We start from the raw sequence: 18,492 nt of genomic DNA, 5'->3' as shown, positions 1-18,492 counted from the left end.
GAGCACCTGGAGCTCCCAAGCAGTTCCTGATGTTGCTGTGTAAACCTGAGAGAGAAGGAACATGCAGGTGAGTTACATTTCTTTTGATCTGAGTTAGGAGAAGGTATTTTATTGACTTGTTTTTAATTAATGGTGCTTATCTAAAGAGGAGGACTGATCTGAAGCAAAATAGTTAACCAAGAGCTGTGGAATCTACCTTCTGCCTGCTTAAGAAACTTAAGCTTAGTAAATGTGAGTATTGGTTCATAACTGTATTTTTTCTCTAGTCAGGACAGTGATTTTTATTCTTCTTCACATAACTGCTGGACAGTAAATGAGAAGTAACTTGCTTGCTTTTATAGAGGCATTTTGTTTTCAGACTTCAGTGTCTAGGCACAGAAGTTGTTTGTATTGGGACCAGTTTGCTTATGTCAGTTTTGTGCTCCCAAAAAACTTGGAACTGGACTGAGTGTGAGTTATGATACTGGAGACTTTGGTGGATGTTCTTGGGTTCTGAAGGAGCTGGTGTTACCAGTGAAGGAGAAAACTGCCTCTTCCCCCATTGTTCTCTTCTCCCATTGGTCTAATTTGAAATAGTACCATATCTAAATACTTATTTACACACAAGCTGTGACCTGAAAAATTTGGCTTTAGTTTAGTCCTTTAAATAGAAATTAGAGAAAAGGTTCTTTCTGGGGTATTTCTGGTTTGAAATGAGCGTGCCTGTAGGATTTGAGGCAAACCAACTTTGGTGTGAAGTTGACTTGGAGTTTGGATTGCAGGTTATGCACGAGTATTTGGCCTTGACCAGATTAGATCAAGAGAGTAAAAGCTGTATTTCTAGTCAAACCATAACTTCAGTGCCTGTGCTTTCTTGCAATTGCTTTCTGCAGAGTTTGTTTTATAGAATTTTCAACTTTGGGTATTTTATTTTTTTAATTTTGTGGGTATTTTTTATTTAAACAAAAATTGCAAGTACATGTGTCTCTTTCTTGAGGTGCCTATACTTAAGAGTCTCAACTCTGTGGTGCCAATGAATTAAAATGGAGGGAAAGATCAAACTGACCCTGAGACGGACTGGATTCAACAGCTGATGTCTTGCCTAGGATGCTTAGTAGTTTAATCTATATCTGAGGTCTTGCTGCAGTATCTTAGTAGAAAAGCTGAATTTTTATAATTACCAGACTGTGTTGGCATAGTGCAGAAAATGCTCAAAAGGATTCAAATCTCTACAGCCTACTCTGCCCCTGGATGATGCCTTACTCATGGAATGGCCTTGAAGTTTCCCAGCCTTTGAATATTGAAAAGCAGATTCTTGCCAAAGGGTATCTGGGATTACCTTTGACTTCTACCTGGAATAAACATCTCAGGTGTGTTAGTGAGATGCCTTACAGCTTCAATGTTTTTTTGAGGGGAGGTGCAGAGTAAATAGGTTATAGAGGAATTGTTGATGATGAAAGAAACACCTTCAGTTATTTGACTCCATCAGCATTTGCCAGGTGGTCTCAGACAAATCACCCAGGATCTTCCATTACCCCAGTAAAAAGTTTTGCTGACTCCCTCCATTCCCATATACTCTAAACTCTCTGCATGATAATTAGCATGGTGTTCACAGTGTAGGTTCTTCTAGATATTGAGTAGCTCTGTAAAAAAACACAAGCAGAAGGTGTTTTGCTGTAACATACTGTACAAAAAGGTTGGGGGCTGATTTTATGTAACTTAAAATGTTTTATGATGATTTAGTTCTAATTTAAGATTTCCATGAAGGATTCTCATGTGGATTTTAGAAGGAACAGTGAACTTGAAAGAGATGGTGAAAGTCTCTCCCCAAATACATTTTTGCTTTGGAATATACTGAAAACTTACTAAAACTCCCTCTGCCTGTTCTTTTACCCATTGGAACACCTGTGCTTCTGGCATATGCATATTTCTGATAAAAAGAGAATTGTTCCTGATGACTTTTGTTGCTATTACCAAATTCTAAGAGCTGTGAAGCTGCCTTAATCCTATTTTGTATGCTCGTTATGGGATTCTGTTTCTAAGCATTCATCAGAAACTCTTTCAAGATAGACTTAAATTGTCATCATAAGCTTTTGTTTAGCTTGCACAGCTATGATTGGTGGTGGTAATGAGGTTTTTTAGAGAAAGAACAAGAAGGAAACACCTGTAAACTGAGCATATTTAAATAGTAGATCATTTTATGTCTTCATGGTTTGTTTCTGTAAGTGAGGCAACCCAAAGGAGCAGGCTTTCTGGAGCCTGATGCATATATGCATCTGTCTTGTAAATGCTTTTTATTCTCTATACTTTTTAAAGGTACTTTTTAAAAGAGCATAAAAGAGATCTATGACTTAAAGAGTAGAGTTCAGTTTGGTACCTTTAACATAGAGGGCTTATGTCTCACTTGTTAGTGGAGAGCCATTGGCACAGTCAGTGGAAGCCAGCATGGGATTCATCTGAGCAGCCATGAGATGTGGGTTGCACTAGGGTGGCCTGCATGCTCTTTGTGCTCTATTCACTATGGATTTTTTCTCCCAGATGGATCCCACCCAGGATCTATGGGGAAGAAATAAGGTCTTCTAGGTCTGCTTTATATTTTCCAGTAGGAAGATTCAATGACCAATCTCTATAGGCCATTAAACACAATATTTTCACCTGTTCAGCAGGTTAAAATATTCTACATTGTTCCTGTCAATGTAGAATCTCTTTCCAACAGTCTTGCCTGTGGTATTGGGGAACGTGGGTCCTACTGTGCTCTGGGCTCATTGACAGCATGGCCTGCAAGTCTGACCTTGGTGCTGCTTTTGCAGACAGTTACTGAAGAAACATGTGCATCGTTGTGATGCCAATGAAATCCCTACCCTTGCTTCCATGAGTGGGTTTTCAAATCACTATTGTGCTCTGAATGCTTCTTTTTGAATAGCAGGCTCCCTGTTACCCAGCCCTCCACTTACCTTTAAGACAGCAAGTAAACCTGACAATTCATGTGCAGTGAAGGGTTCCCAGCTTGCACTTGTGTTCATTGCACCAAGAAGTGATTTTGCTGTCCCTTCTGAAACTCTGGACATGGATAGCATGGTCAGGCAGCTGGAGATCTTCGTGGCTCTCTGGAAAAAGAGGGGCTGGGGCTTTATCTCTGAGAGTTACCTATCTCATCATCTGTGGTGCTGTTCTTAAGAGCTCATGTTCACTGTTCTTGAAAGCTTGTATTTCAGCAGCACAAACATTACTATTAGTTCTCAACTGGGTTGTAGTGAAGTGTGTGTGTGAGCTGCTCCATAAAGTGCAGTGGTCTCCCTCCAAGGCCCAGGTGTCTTTTTTCAGACTAATATCAGCTGTGGCTATTCCCGGACTACATGCAAATTGAGTTTTTTCCCTGTTTTTTCCTAGAAGACAGATTGAGGGCATGTCTCTAGTATTTCCTCAGACTATGGGCTAGTGCTTTGACTTCCTGTCTACCTAGTGGTACCACATGTTTCAGGACTGCTGCTTCTCATCTACTGCTAATGCCCAGCTCCCTATTAATTGCCATTATAAGAGATATGTATGAGGATTCTTTTCTCTTAAAGTGCTTCTCACTTCCAAAAGGATGGCTCATCCATTTTAACTGTTGGGCCTGCTACTGTATGTAAACATATTTTTCTCTTGGCAACCACAGTTAAAATCTTTAAAAAATAAAATTAAAAACCCATCTCTCAACAACTTCTTTGTTATTAATAGCTTGGTGGCCCTGTGAGGTGCTGGGGACCCAGGAGTCACAGCAGGAACAATGGCAGGGATGGCATTCCTCACTTCTTCCCGTAGTATAGCTGGGAGAGCACTCGCACAGTTTGAAGGAGATGCCATTCATTCTCCTGCACTGGGAGGATTTCAGCCTGCATCCCAGCAGAGGGCACCAGTACCTGCAGGGATGAGGAAGCATCTCAGACTCCTACTGGCAGTCTTGTGCTCGGTGCAAAGAATGAGGCATTCGATACAGCAGGAATTCTTCTCATCACAGGATGAGACTTGCAGCAAGAAGGATTTGGGGTAGGATTTGAAGATGGAAATCTGATGTTTGGGTTAGCATTAGTGCTGAGTTATAAAAAAAATCACAAATGGATCATCAAGGTAGAAGGAAGGTGAAAGGCCACTTGTCTAGACATACCTGACTCTCCCACTGTCTGCTTGCTTCTGATTTAAAATAAACAAGCCAAAAACCCCAAAAAATCCTAAACCCCACAAAACTCAACCAACGAGCCCCCTACCTAAAAAAGAAAGAACTCCACCCCACATTACACATCCCCTCTGCAATACACAGAAAGGTGTATTGCATCAACAGAGGATTTCAAGAGCCTCTTGAAAGAAGGTTGCTTGACCCAGCCTTGCAACATGATGGCAGAGGATGCCTGCCATTTTATCCAAATACAATCAGAAAGAAAGATACATTGGATATGACTTTTTTGTACTCTTAGTGAGCTCTCAATCCAGTAAGTAAAACTGCTAGCAGTGTTCTGGGAATTTAAACAGTTATTTTCTAAACTTTCCTGAATTTGAGCTGACCCTGTGATTGGTTTTATTCAGGAGCAGATTTGCCCCACGCTAACAGATTTCCTCATGTCCAAAAGCACGGCAGCATTCAGCAGATGTATTCCTTCAAGGCTATTGTTCTTTTTATCTGTATTGCTTTTGTGACCTTGAAGTTTCAGGAAGGCAGAGAAGGCTGACCAATAGAGAGCCCTGTGAGGGAGGGGACATAAGGGAAAAGGGAACTGGTTTGGGCTTGTATCCAATTATTACAATACATTTCTAGACTATTTTTTACTGAGGAAGTAAACATTGCTGTGTAAAGGTTAGATATAGACCCACCCATTCCTGGAAGTTATGTACAACTTGTTCTGAGTGGCATCAGTGATGGATCTGTTTTGTGTGTGTATACAGTTCTGTGACTAATTACAGTATCATTTTGTGCCACAGCTTATTTAAAAAAGTCTTAGGTTGTTTCAAGAAATTCTTGTTAATTCTTGTTGTATACTGAGCATTTGGATCATGCCAATTGTTTTTGACAAACTGGTAAAGTGTAGATCTATTAGGCCACTACAATGGTTTAATCCCTGGGATACAGTCTGAGTCTTAAAGGCCATCATTAACCAATATTCTCCAAAATAAATTGTCAACTCCAGACTTTCAATATGCATTTTTGAAGTGCTTTCTTTTAAAGATATTGGTGAATGTGAATTTTTATGTTAGCTGGTTTGTGCCCTGAGTGGTGCAGTAGCAAAAGAAAAATCAAGAAAAATCTTCACTGTAATCCTTGGTAATCTATAAGGAAAATAATATAAATAAATAAATAATATAAAGTAGTAGAGATGAAAATATATTTTCACGAAGGCATTGTCAAGAGATACTTTAATATAGCTTCTGCCTTGTTTCTGCAATAGTCTTGTCTGAGGAATTATATTGGTTCCCCCTGGTATCAAAGCTCTGGCAACCCATTATGGCTAGAGCATTTGTTAAGCAGTCTCTACAGACATGACACTGTGGCAGCTGCAATGAAATGTGCTTTCTTTGTCACACAGACTAAACCAAGATGATAATAGGGATAAAGCTATTTTGTTTAGATCATTCTTCTCATGCTTTCCCCATAACTTTGAGTTTATATAAGGAAACACTTTCAATGTTTTGTATCAGACTATCTTGCCTTTCTGTTGAGAAAGATAAAATGATCTGTTGAGGTTGGTGTTGTGACTGAGTTGCCCAATTGTTTTTGTTGTGCTTCCAGAGAGCATTTAAGGTGTACAGATCTCATACTTGACTGAATGCAGTTTTCTTTCCTGAGTTTCTGCCTGTAAATCCCACTCAGTGAACTTCCTATTGAAACAGAATTAGCACAGCAGGTCAGGTTGTTGAGCACCTTTATCAAGCTGGAAAGTCAAATACAGGCCAATTCTTTCTCTGTACTCCCTGCTTTAAAAAACAACAGTTGCTTCCAGCTTGCAGCATACACTAGATTTTCAAGAGCTTTTTTTCAGCTAGTTTTGCAAAAACTTGGAATTGTGAAAGGAATTTGAATGGGATGTATCAAAAAAAGGCATGAAACCTGGGAAAATATACTGAACAGTACATAGTGTATAGCACTGCTGTAAATGGAAAGATCTGGTTACATCTCCATTGATGTTTGACCACTTTTAAGAGAAAAAACTGAGTGATTATCAGCCATGGTCTCTTTGAAACTCCTAATAATAAACAATATATTTAGGAACCTTTCTAACTAGGTGTTATTCTCATTTTGTGGCAAACTGTAAGTCATTCTGAAAAGCTTACAGCGATTCTATAACCTATTCTGAATTATTTTCTCTCTAATTCATCTTTATTTTAAGGGAGACAAGCAATTCCTTAGACTGTTTATTAACTTGTAGAAGTCAAAAAAATGCTGCTAAATTTCAAAGAAAACTTCATTATGCTTTGCTAATATAAGCTACTTTATACTGTACACTTGATGTTGTAATTATATGTGGAAAAGTAAACCGGGTGTTGGGTTTTAAAAAATAGAATTCAAATTCCATTTATCTCTTTTTCTTTTCTCTCAGGTGGAAAGACATGACATGAATACCCTGAGTCTACCACTTAACATCCGTCGTGGAGGTTCTGATACCAACCTGAACTTTGATGTACCAGATGGGGTCCTAGAATTTCACAAAGTCAAACTCAATGCAGATAGCTTGAAACAGAAAATCCTCAAGGTTACAGAGCAAATCAAGGTTGAACAAACAGCTCGAGATGGAAACGTGGCTGAGTATTTGAAACTGGTGAACAGTGCAGACAAGCAGCAGGCTGGGCGCATTAAGCAAGTCTTTGAGAAAAAGAACCAGAAATCTGCCCACTCCATTGCCCAGCTGCAGAAGAAATTGGAACAATATCACAAAAAGCTCAAGGATATTGAACAAAATGGGTCTTCCAAAGCTACCAAGGATACTTCCAAAGATAACTTGAAAGACGTTCAACATGGAAAGTCTCGTAGCACTGGGCACGGAGCAGAGAGCAGCAAGTCGGGTGTGCCGGGTGTATCTCTGACACCCCCTGTCTTTGTTTTCAGCAAGTCCAGAGAGTTTGCCAACCTGATCCGAAACAAATTTGGTAGTGCAGACAACATTGCTCATCTCAAAAATACCCTGGATGAATTTCGGCCAGAAACGAGTTCCAGAACCTATGGGGGCAGCGCCACCATTGTTGCCAAACCAAAATATGTTAGTGATGATGAATGCTCAAGTGGGACCTCTGGATCAGCAGACAGCAATGGGAATACTTCCTTTAGTCCTGCTGTGGCAAGCACCCTGGACAGCCAAGGAAAGCTTTCCATGATTTTGGAGGAACTAAGGGAAATCAAGGAGACACAGTCCCAATTAGCTGATGATATTGAGAATTTAAAAACCCAATTTAAAAGAGACTATGGCTTTATTTCTCAGATGCTACAAGAGGAAAGATTTAGGTATTTTTTTTTAACTGTTCTCTTGAAATGACTCTTGAATGGGTATAGAAACTATTTGGAAAGTGTGTGTGAGAGAGAGATTTCAGAAGCAAGAGGAAAAAATAATTCCAATCAATATCTAGTACCAACATGTTTAATTCCTTCCAACAACTGAAAACACACATAGAATATTTATATTTTCTATTAAATGGTGTAGTGCCCTTTGCTTTTTGTCAAAGGCTGGTCAGAAAACTCTCTCCTCTGTCACAGCTTTTATGTGAATTATGTGAGTACTGCGTATAGGAGATGCCAATGGTTTTGTAACTGGTGGAAGGATTCTCATCTAATGTGACTCAGAAAAGCTAATCAGTCTGTGGTGTAGCAGAACTGACTGATAAGTATACCCTTGACTCCTGAGTACCTTGTCCAAATACTTCTCACACACATTGCTATCTCCTGGATGCAATATCACCTTGTACCCTGGTGTAACACACACTGGGAGATGTAGTTTGAAGGGCTGAAGCACAGCTTCATCTTGCATTAGTTACATGACAATTAATTCCTTTATCATCCTCTGTGAGAAGTGGATGATATGTTCTACAGAGGGCTTTCACCTGTTGTACCTATATCCCATTTTTCCTATGGCTTATTAAGGTGACAGTCAATTCTTGAAGCATTTACTATCCCAGTGGGCAAAATCTTGGTATGAAGGGCAATATTTCATGTCTCCCTTGCTTATCGTTCTTGAAATACAATGAAAGGCTGATATCATGTGGTAATATAGGGGGGAAAGAACAATGAAAGGCCTGCTGAACTTCTGACTTGGTTTCAGGAGAAGGCAGAGTGGCCTTTTCTGACAGCTCTCGGCCAGTAAAATCTCAAGCTTCCTGCTACCCATTTCTAGACAATTTTCCCTCCATCATTTTTATGCTGGCTGCTATGTTTGCCTGTTTTTGTGTTAAATCGAGTGACAAATTCACAAAAAAATTTCGAGTTTGCTGGTGGTTTACTTGAACTGCTTTACCATGTAGAAACATGCCAGAACAGACTGTACATAAATGGCAGAACCCTGCAGTTGTGTATGAGAGAGAACATATTTTTCCTGTCATTACTGGTGAGCTATTAACTGGCTCAAACTTACTTATGAAGCCATATCTTCTTGGCTAAATGAAGAGTGAAAAATGTGAGTTGGATATCCCTAGGCACTGTTTATATTTCATAAAATTTGCCAATGATGTACAAATATTTGCTTTTTAGCACCTACTGCCAGTAAGAAACACTCAGAAAAGGCTTTCTGATTGCTGAAGAAATGTTTATGGAAAGTTTGCAAAGTTTTTACTGATTTCTATATGTGCTTTGTAATGCCAGTCAGATGAATTCACCGTATGCTGAGAAATTGCCTTTTAAAATGTGCAATTGTTTTCATGATTTGCATTACTTGAATAGAAGGCACTAAATTTAGACTTCTTTTCCTAATAAGATATGAAAGATTGGAAGACCAGTTAAATGACCTCACTGACCTTCATCAACATGAGACAGCAAACTTGAAACAAGAGCTAGCCAGCATAGAGGAGAAGGTGGCGTATCAGGCCTATGAGCGATCACGAGATGTTCAGGTACTTATTTTCCTTATCCTAATCTTCTAACATTTCGTGGAGATCTTGTTCCGTGAAACACTTGCATTTTTCTGCATATTTTAAAATAAGGAATGTTGGAAAATATGTAAGCTTTGAACATGTTTGTAAGCTTAAGAACATGTTTTCTCTGTTTTAAGGGGAAAACCCAGCACATTGAATCAGTGGCAGTCTCCATTTGTTTCCCTGGATTCAGGATTTTTTCCTGCTGAAACTGATGATATGGCCCAGGCAGACTTGTGGTGGAAAAGTGGCCTGTTTTAATTTCTTTCAGAGAGGAGGAAGGAATCAAGTCTCCTTGTATTGTATGACATAACACTTCTTACCATGTCCTGACATAAACTTGCTCAGACTTTGAGCTTAGGGTAAAAAGTAAGAGAAATAGACTTGTAGATTTGCCAGTTATAATTAAAGAGTTTTAAGCCATAGTCACAACAACCTCTATAATCAAAGCTGTGGTGTGTTTTCACCTTAGTGATCAGTTGTAGTCATGTCTGACTTCAATCAAAAACCAGAATTAATGTCTACAAGTATGTCCTGACAGCATGTAGTTACATGTATATTTTATACAACTCAAGCACTTACATAATGCATAATATTTCCACTCAAAGTCTGAGGAAGTGTAAAAAGTGGTGAAAACACAGTTGTGCCTTACCTATTCATGAACAACTGAGGAATGCTCAAAGCCTGTCTACATATTGGCCCACATGCTAAAAGAACCTAAAACCTGACCTGTATACACCTGTGCTCATATTTCCAAACAGAGAGAGTGCAGGCAGTAGAATGATCACAGTTTCCTAAATGTGAATTAGGAAGCTCCTGGAAACAGAGTGGGAAAGGGATGGTACTGAATCTAAGCATATCATAGGTTTCATTGTAGGTTTAAACAAGAGAGGTGTCTCACAGATTTAAAGAAAAGAGGACTCCTTTCTGTGAAGGCATCTTGAGGATGTAAAAATGTAATGAAACCTGAGTTGTCCAACAGAGGGGCTGTGAAATATTCCCTAACTCATTAGCAGAATCCTGGAAGGGTGTCAGAGACTCCTTAATGAAGTGCTATGTTGACGCAGCCTTGTTTCTTTAATCTCTGTACAGTTGGGCCCATTTAAATCTATCTCTCTGGGGCTTTGGAAAATTAGCTAAAATAGAGTAAAAGGATTTAAGCTCTGGATATTTTGAGTAACAGCCTAACTGTCACTAAAGGATGTGCAGATAGTTTTAAAGACATGTTCAGCCTCTCAATGCAGAGCTGCAGGTATCAGACTTTTGCAGCTGGAATTCCTCTAAAGCAGCACAAGACAATTTGAGGATAACTTACAGTCAGAGTGGAAGAAAGACCAGGGAAGTTCATTAGTGTGTAGTGGAGAACATGCCTGAGCCGTAACAGCCTTTGTGCCACCCATTAAGAACTGTAGTAACAATCTTCTATATTGTTACTATTTCCTAGAGCAGTGAAAGGAAGCAGCCTTGTGTAAGGCACTGTGCCACACTCTCTGTGGTGACCTTGGTGCCTGGCTAGTCACTTGGTGAGCCAGTTCAACTTGCTGAAACAATGAAGAACTGACCCAGCAAGGGATAGCTGATAACTCTGGGTGTTTATACACTGAGGTTTGGTTTGAAACAGCTTACTGTGTGACCAGGTGAACAACCTTGCTAGTGCAAGGAGCATACCTGGAGTTTGAGAGTGTGCAAGAAAGTAGGGATGCTGGCACATTGGTTTTCTTTGTCACACAGTGGTAAAAGATTCTGTCAAGTTGATCAATCTCATGAAAATTACAGCTCTGCACCACGTTATGCCATGATGCCCAAATCCCAACTCCTGCAAAAAGCTGGCATTTTGGCAAATAAGTGAAGCAGTTGGAAACCTTTCTGTTTTGATTTGGGAGGGTTTAAGCATGGGGATAGTGTCTTTAGGAAGCATTTTAGTCAAAGACCACTTTTAGTTCATCCTCAAGCAGAAGAGAAAGGTCTGCTTTCTTTAGAACAAATTGTGAAGCGGAATAGATCATGTGGGAGAGAATCCCATAAAAGCATCTCCACAGGTTGTTCCACTGTCTTCACACTGACAGAGGGAGGCCAGATCTCACAAAGAGCTCAAGCCCAACACTGTAGGATGGGCAGCTTTGAGAGCAAAATCAGTGTAGACCACCGAGGCAGTGTAAACTAAGTGCTGCTACATGTTGCAAAGTAGAGTTAATTAGTATCACAGCAAGCCCTCCCTATATGTTTTCTATAGAATATACAAAGAAACTAATTTTCTTGCTGTTTTGAGTTAATTTTCTTGCTGTTTTGAGTCTTGCTGTTGAGTCTTGCAGTGATAGTTTCTATGGCAACAGCTTTACTAATACTTTATATCAACAGTATATATAGGAAACAACTGTCATGAACATTAAAGTTATGATACTTTTACTTGAGCATGAAAAAAGAACAAACCTACGTTTTGGACAGGTTGTTAGCCTTGATTATGCCTGGGCAAACAGTGACACACTCATTCAGACATATATGTGCATTTATTTTTTTAAAAGTTGGTGGTTCATTGAAATTTTACCAGTCAATAATAAATTACACTTCTAATCTAGCTGATGGATGGCTCTGCAGCTAAAATGTGAAGAAAGGTTGAAGGGAAATATGGCTGCCCTAATTCTTGTTTTCTGTCTCCAGGAAGCCTTGGAATCATGCCAGACCCGGGTTTCCAAACTGGAGCTCCATCAGCAAGAACAGCAAGCACAGCAGTCTGAAACAGTTAATGCCAAAGTGCTCCTGGGGAAGTGTATAAATGTTATCCTGGCCTTCATGACTGTCATCTTAGTCTGTGTTTCTACTATTGCAAAGTTCATTGCTCCTATGATGAAGAGCCGCTTTCATATCATCTGCACTTTTTTTGCAGTGACGCTGCTGGCAATATTTTGTAAAAACTGGGATCATATCATTTGTGCTATAGAAAGAATGATTATACCAAGATGAAGCTATTGGACTGGCTGGTCTTTTCTTTTTTCTTTTTTTTTCTTTCTTTTTCCCTTTTTTCTTCCCCTCCCTGTTTTTAAGCACTGTGTGTATACAAATTCTGGTGTAAATATATAAAAGTATACTTGTTGGCAGTCAGTTGCCTGTTCAATCTGATTTTGTCTAACTGGCTGTATCTGTGATGAACTGCTCACTTAAGTCAGTCTTCTGCCTTAATCCAAAAGGTTTTCCACTTTCCAAACCCATACCCACAAAAGATGGTATGATGGTCTGGGAGGGATCCCAGCAACTGCAAGTGTCAGGTGTGCTTTTTACTAGGCTGGAGCACAAAGAGTGTGATCAAGAGGGAGTGCCATAATGTGTATCAGCTCTGCTAGACTGATAGTTAATTTCCTCTCTGAATCCAACTAGAATGATAAACCAAACTATGCAGTCATGTGTATTGATAGTTCTAGATTCTAAATTAATGGTGAACATTACATGGGATTTTGAGTTTTCAAGACTAACAAAACTTGATGCTTCTGCTAGTAACTTATTGCACAGAGTTTATTGTTTGTAAATGAGACCAGTGATGACTATTGACCACAGTTAGCAGTTGTTCTGTCCTGGCACTGTTCCTTACCGCATTCGGGAAACACATACTTGTGGCATAAGACTTCCAAAGATCCCCAGGAAACTTTGCAAAGGAGTTAAAAAGCAAGTAACTGGTAGATAAGTTGGCATCTACACCAAAGCACTCACTTGTTCAAGCCCTGCAACCTGCAAGGGGAAAGAAGCACAGGGAACAGCAACATTGAGGTTAGCCTTTGTTAGCACTGAATTGTTGGGGTGTTCTGACTGAAACAAAGCATACAGGTGGTGGGACCCTGGGTACAGTGGATTTCTTTTTTCTGTCTGATTGAAGAATGTGGCAGAAACATGAGGGAACAGCTTCTTAGGGGGAGCAGGGAGTTAAACTTCTGTAAATATAGGAACTGTAGACACTCTCAACAAACATTCCTGAAAATAATGAATTAACAGGCAGTATCACTACTAGGAGACAGGGTTGGGTTTGTTTTCCCACTGGAATTTATTTTGCTTGATTTAATAAGTGCAAAAAAATTTCCCTGAAATCAGCTTGGCTTTCAGCCATGATGTAAAACAAGATCTTTATTAAAAATAAACAAACAAACAAAAAATCCACAAAACCACCACAACCAGAATTCTTCACTCTCCATTAAGTGAAAAAACAGTGTCTCCAATTATTTGATGTTCAGTGTTAGTAACTGTGAAAATAATTGTCATTACATATTTTCAGTTGCAGTATCTTTTATGCTGGGATTATGGGAGGGAGGGAGGGCACAGTTTGATGTGTATATTTCTTTTTAATCAAGTGCAATAGTTGGTGTAGAATTTGTGAAGACTTTATTCTGAGGAAAGGGAGTGGGTGAGGGGAAGGCAGGGAAGAACTCTGACAGTCAGATAAACAGTGAATGGCTTCAGGAACTAAGGAAAGGACAAAATTAACTTAATAAATAATGATATAACTCAATGTTTAGAAAATTCAATTAAAATACTTAGAAATATTTAAAGAATTCTTTATATGTCCTAAGTCTTTGCACAGAGAATCAGGAAGGACTGTGCTGGTTTGCAGTCACTGAAAATGGATCAGATCAAGCACACCCATGTTATCTTAACCCAACCCTACCTCATCTCAAGTGGGAAGTGGAATGGAAACCAAAACCAAACAAACAAGAACCCAAACAAGACCAAAAACTGGTTCTGATCCTAAGAATGCTGTGACTCTTCATGGTGTTTTCTTGCCATCTTTATTAGAATCTCCATTCTTCTCTTCAGCTTGCACAGCCAACTTCTGCATTGGCCTCTTGAAAAAATAGTTAGTCTAGCATTTTGTTAAATGGGTTCAGAAAGGTAGACGTTCAAGAAAGGAATACCATGTGTTAATAATGTTTACATAAGAAAAACTCCTTTGCCTATTGCATGATTATACATTTATATAAACCTCCCATTGCTATTTTATGTACTTGAAATGTTACATCAGGCAGCCTCAAGGACAGGCAGGAAAAAGGTTAATATTTTTCTTATAACAAAGGATGTTGGTGTGGTAATTCACATTCCCTTCACGCCTGGGAATCTGAAGGCTTCTGCTCCAAGGGCATCCTTTTACAACTCTGGGAGATAACCTCAGTACAAAATGAAAGTAAAATCTAAAATTTGTGTTTCTACAAAAGATTGCTCACTGTCTTGACAGAATCTGACAGGGCCTACATTCTAAATTGGAAACAGGAAGATCTTGCACTTCAATCTTGGCTTTACATGTGGCAGAAGACATAGAAAAAGCTATAAAGGTTGCATAATGTTAGTTATATAAATTAAAACAACCTAATTAGTGAATGGGTGCATCTCTTTTCTAGGTTTTTTTCTCTGTTGGGTTTAAATCACTGAAGGATGTGACACACATCAAGAAATAATAAAAAATGTAAAGTGAGGAGCAAAAGCCTGCTTTTCAGTGGAGCTGTTGTAGTTTTGCACAGAGTGAGACTGTAGTGCCAGGAACTCTGCCATGTGGAAGGTCACCCAAGGAGGGAGGTCTCCCATCCTGCTTTCACCATCACATTTCCTACTGTGTGCTAGCTACTGGTATGTGGCAACATCTTCCATATGCCATGTTAGCTCACTAGACTGGAAGAAAAACCTGGTGAAAGAGGTAGATGGTTCTCCACATCTGGAGACTTGAAGGGCTGGTAGAAAGGTCTCATGAGTATGAAGCTGGGATTTTAAGGGAGATGAGACTTTTTCTTGTTGCAGTGAATCATCAGCTGTCCCTAAAACTGGGCTCCAGGCAGACTCTCTGCAGATTGTTGAGGCAGCTTCAGTGTAGAAAAGTCCTTCCTAACTTTTTCCTAGAGGGAACAAACAGCCCCAGCATGTGGTGGGGCAAGCTAGCCAGCTGTGCCCATACTCAGGATCAAGAGAAGGCTGGTGCCTGAGCTAGCCTGGGCTGATGCCTCTGCCCTTAGCTTCAGTATGGGCACCACTTCCCCCCTTTAGGCTGGGATTGTGTATTTTACATATTAGTGTGTGTATCTGGCCTGCAGTCTGAGCTCTGCTTCCTGTGAAAGCATGCCTAGGCCAACCCAAAGAACTGCAGTACTCCTCATGAGAACTCTGTTCAGCTTCTCAGTCAATTAACCATGTTCTGTCAGGATACCATTTGCTTTTATATTCTCATACAACACACCAGGCATTCTTAGGATACTCCTTACACCTACTCATCATAAGCCTCTAAAACACTCCCACTCAACAAAAAATTGCCAGACAGTGTCTTTTCTGCTTGGTGCTGCTTGGCAGGCAAGTATTTCCCTTCATTTTGGTAGTAGTTCTCTGATGGAAAAGCTCTTCAGTAAGTTGTTAATACCTGTTCTATAGGCTTTTGGCAGGTTTTGTTTGGAGGTTTCTGGAGATTTAGTTTCTTATGAAAATTAGCACAATTTTCCTGATTTCTCCTATTTCAGCATTGAGGACTACATGAGGTTTCCCCAGAAATTGTTTAATGGATCCCTCTGCTAGCTTCAATTCCATTATTGTTGAAAGTCCAATTAGTGATTGGCAGGAGTGATCAAGACCCAGTTTAAATTCCTTCTTCTTTCTGCTTTACATTATATGCATTCATGCAACTTCTCATTTGATTGCACTCCTGTGATGTCTATTTGCTCTGAATTCTTAGAGGCACTAAAAAATTTCACTGCATTTTATTTTAATTTCAAAATGTCTGTGTTAAGCAGTGCCTCTGCTGCAGGACATCTATCAATATAGATCTGATGTCTGCACTCCAGAAAGGGTATTTAAAAGCCAATGGTTTTCTGTGAACACATAATGACTGCTTATCTGGGGAATAGCAATGCAAAAGGTGAAGACAATTTGCTGTAGGAAAGATACGTGATCCACTCACCCAGGAGTTGAAGCTAGACAAATCCAGTGTAAGCATAAGGTTCAGTTTTGCAATCATAAGGGTTACCAGCTAATTATTAGCTACTGAATGACATAATAAACAAGGACTCCAGCATTTGAAGTTGAATTAGTTCAGGCTTATGATTGATACAAAGTAACTGCATAATAACAACTAGTGCTTTCTGAAATCAAAATCATTGAACAAGAAATTCAGGAACAAAACAGAAAACACAGAAGCTTGTAGTTCACAAGAGCCAGTTTTCTTGTTTGGTTGTTTTTGTTTTGGGAAACCAAGTCCCTTTCCACTGTGACTGAGACATTTTACTGCTGGATTCAATGATACAACATAAGATAAACAGAGATTAACGTAATTAAACACTTTAATTTTCATAGCAGAATTTAATCTCTTCTAAAAGTCCTTCTAGGACTAGCAATCAGGCAAATTTATTCTCTGCTATTTTTAATCAACCAAATATATATCTGCTTTCTTCATTCCCCATCATGCCAGAACATGGCCTTTAAGTACAGGAGATTATAAAGGGCTTGTTTTCAGATAAAGTTGGAATGGTCTCTCTGATGCTAGCCCTGCACAAAGTGTCAGACAATTTTACATTGCAACAGTGAAAGACTAAGTAAGTTTTATTTTAGTCAATGAAATCACTTCTTTTCCCTGAAAAAGCCAACTGAGAGGATGCTGTATATAGGGACTGCATGAGGCCAAATCAAACTGTCTTGTACGGTTGATTTGCTCTACGTTTAGCATATTAAGTTGTACTGTTGTTGGAAAGTTTTGCACAAAGCCACCTTTCCTTTTTACCCAGGGAACCTGGGTCTGGTAGTATCAAGGTGTACCAAAAATTGTCTGCTTTTCTTGACTAAAGTTAATTGTCTTGGTGTGTGACCTGCAATGTTTCTCATAGTATTTCCATTTTGTGCAGCACTGTGGAAAGATTCAACTATGAAAATGTAATTTTTGTATATTTGGTTGTGTAGTCATGACTGCCTCTAAGGTGCCATTAACATTTTTTAAAATAAAAATATTTACATTTATTTGATGATGAATATTGTCTCTTAAACTTTCTGTCTGATCACTCAAACCCCTATCAATTTTCCTTTCTCAGTACAAATTATTCAATTGACAGTGATAAAGTTGATCCATTGAGCACAAGACCCAGTTTTAATATACTGACAAATCTGAGCATTCTGCTCTGCTACAATTTTGACCACAACCTGAGTTTCACCTACAGTTGTGACATGGCAAAACTGTAAACATCAAACTAGGTATCATCATTGCTTTTATCCAAAGCTTGTGTGAAATTTGCCTTGCAAATGTTGTGCTATTGTGCCAAGCGACTGGACTTACTTTGGATTTTTTTTTTTAATTTAGAATTAGAAACTTAAGAAGTATTTTTATGTTATTTTCAGAAACCTTGGTCACGTGTCCCAAAAAAATAACATAGCTGATAAAAAGCAAAACATTTCCCTTTATTATTTGTAAAGCAGAGGTCTTGTCAGCTGGCACTGGCAGCCACCGGCAGTGATGTTATTTTTATTCCACGAGTAGAGCAGAAACAGTGCCATAACAGATTGCTTTGCAATCACACTGTACTTCCTATTTTCTCCTATTTGATGAAATGGCACAGGGGCTGCTGTGTCACCTGCAGACTTTCCAAGATCTTGTTATGCTGAGTTTCACATGTGTTCCTGGAACTTGTTCTATATTAAAGCTAACTCCATTCACAAACAGCAGCTTCTCTCAGAACCACTAATGACTTTGCCCATTTCTGGCATGGGCTGAATAATCCCTGCTAACCAGGCAAACCAGACATAAAAGAATTCACCTCACTCACCATCAGTTCTCACAGTTGCTCAAAACTCTGGCTTTGCAGAGTGCATAGCACACCCTGGTAACTGCTTTAACACCCACAATTAGAAAGGCAGAGAGTAAAATAGAACAGTTCTGTTTAACAGCACAGAAAGAGAAGTATCACTTGTCACCAAGAGGCAGCCACTGTGCAGTGTTAGCGATCACTGGATGAAACAAATAGCCCTTAACAGCAGTGTACTCTGAAAATATTTTGTGTTGGTGCCCCAAATAACTGCAAGAACCAAAGTTGTGTGACTGTGCCAGAATTAGCTGAAGGCACCCAAGATTTCATCTGCTGTTATGCTGCAACTCATTTTGCAACATCCAGAACTGCTCTGAACTAGCTGGCTGAGGCAGTGGTAGCAGAGCAGTTTATAAACTTAGTGATAAATTCTTCCTGAAGGTGTGTGCTTATTTCTCTGCTTGTGCTGCTGCAGAAGGTGCAGCAGTCAAATGGCAGGTCCTGCCTCCCCTGGCAATTGGCACTGCACTGATGTAATTGAAAGGAGAAATTTCCACACTGTAGCCCCTTCAATTCCTGTTTGGACTGTGACTTAGGTGACAAATCATTAGTTTTGTGAAGTTGCCTAGTGGATCGATGCTATGTCACCTTTTATGTGTAGCTGACCAGATTCAGACAGAAGTAAGTG

The 18,492-nt window shown here is 39.4% G+C and overlaps 1 protein-coding gene across 2 annotated transcripts in view; it reads left to right on the top strand.

Moving 5' to 3' along the window:
• The window catches only part of TMCC3 (transmembrane and coiled-coil domain family 3), a 133,077-nt gene extending 116,040 nt beyond the window's left edge, over positions 1–17,037 (top strand). For both annotated transcript variants that reach the window (XM_036401315.2, XM_036401314.1), the window contains exons 2-4: positions 6,549–7,447; positions 8,907–9,042; positions 11,722–17,037. In XM_036401315.2, coding sequence (XP_036257208.1) covers positions 6,549–7,447; positions 8,907–9,042; positions 11,722–12,024 — 1,338 coding nt within the window. In that variant the 3' untranslated portion in view covers positions 12,025–17,037. The remainder of the gene's footprint in view (positions 1–6,548; positions 7,448–8,906; positions 9,043–11,721) is intronic.
• The last annotated feature ends 1,455 nt before the right edge of the window (positions 17,038–18,492 follow it).

Source organism: Molothrus ater, chromosome 5 (genome assembly GCF_012460135.2).
Source record: "Molothrus ater isolate BHLD 08-10-18 breed brown headed cowbird chromosome 5, BPBGC_Mater_1.1, whole genome shotgun sequence".
Classification (NCBI taxonomy): Eukaryota; Metazoa; Chordata; class Aves; order Passeriformes; family Icteridae; genus Molothrus; species Molothrus ater.
This window is presented reverse-complemented; position numbering and strand designations above follow the sequence as displayed.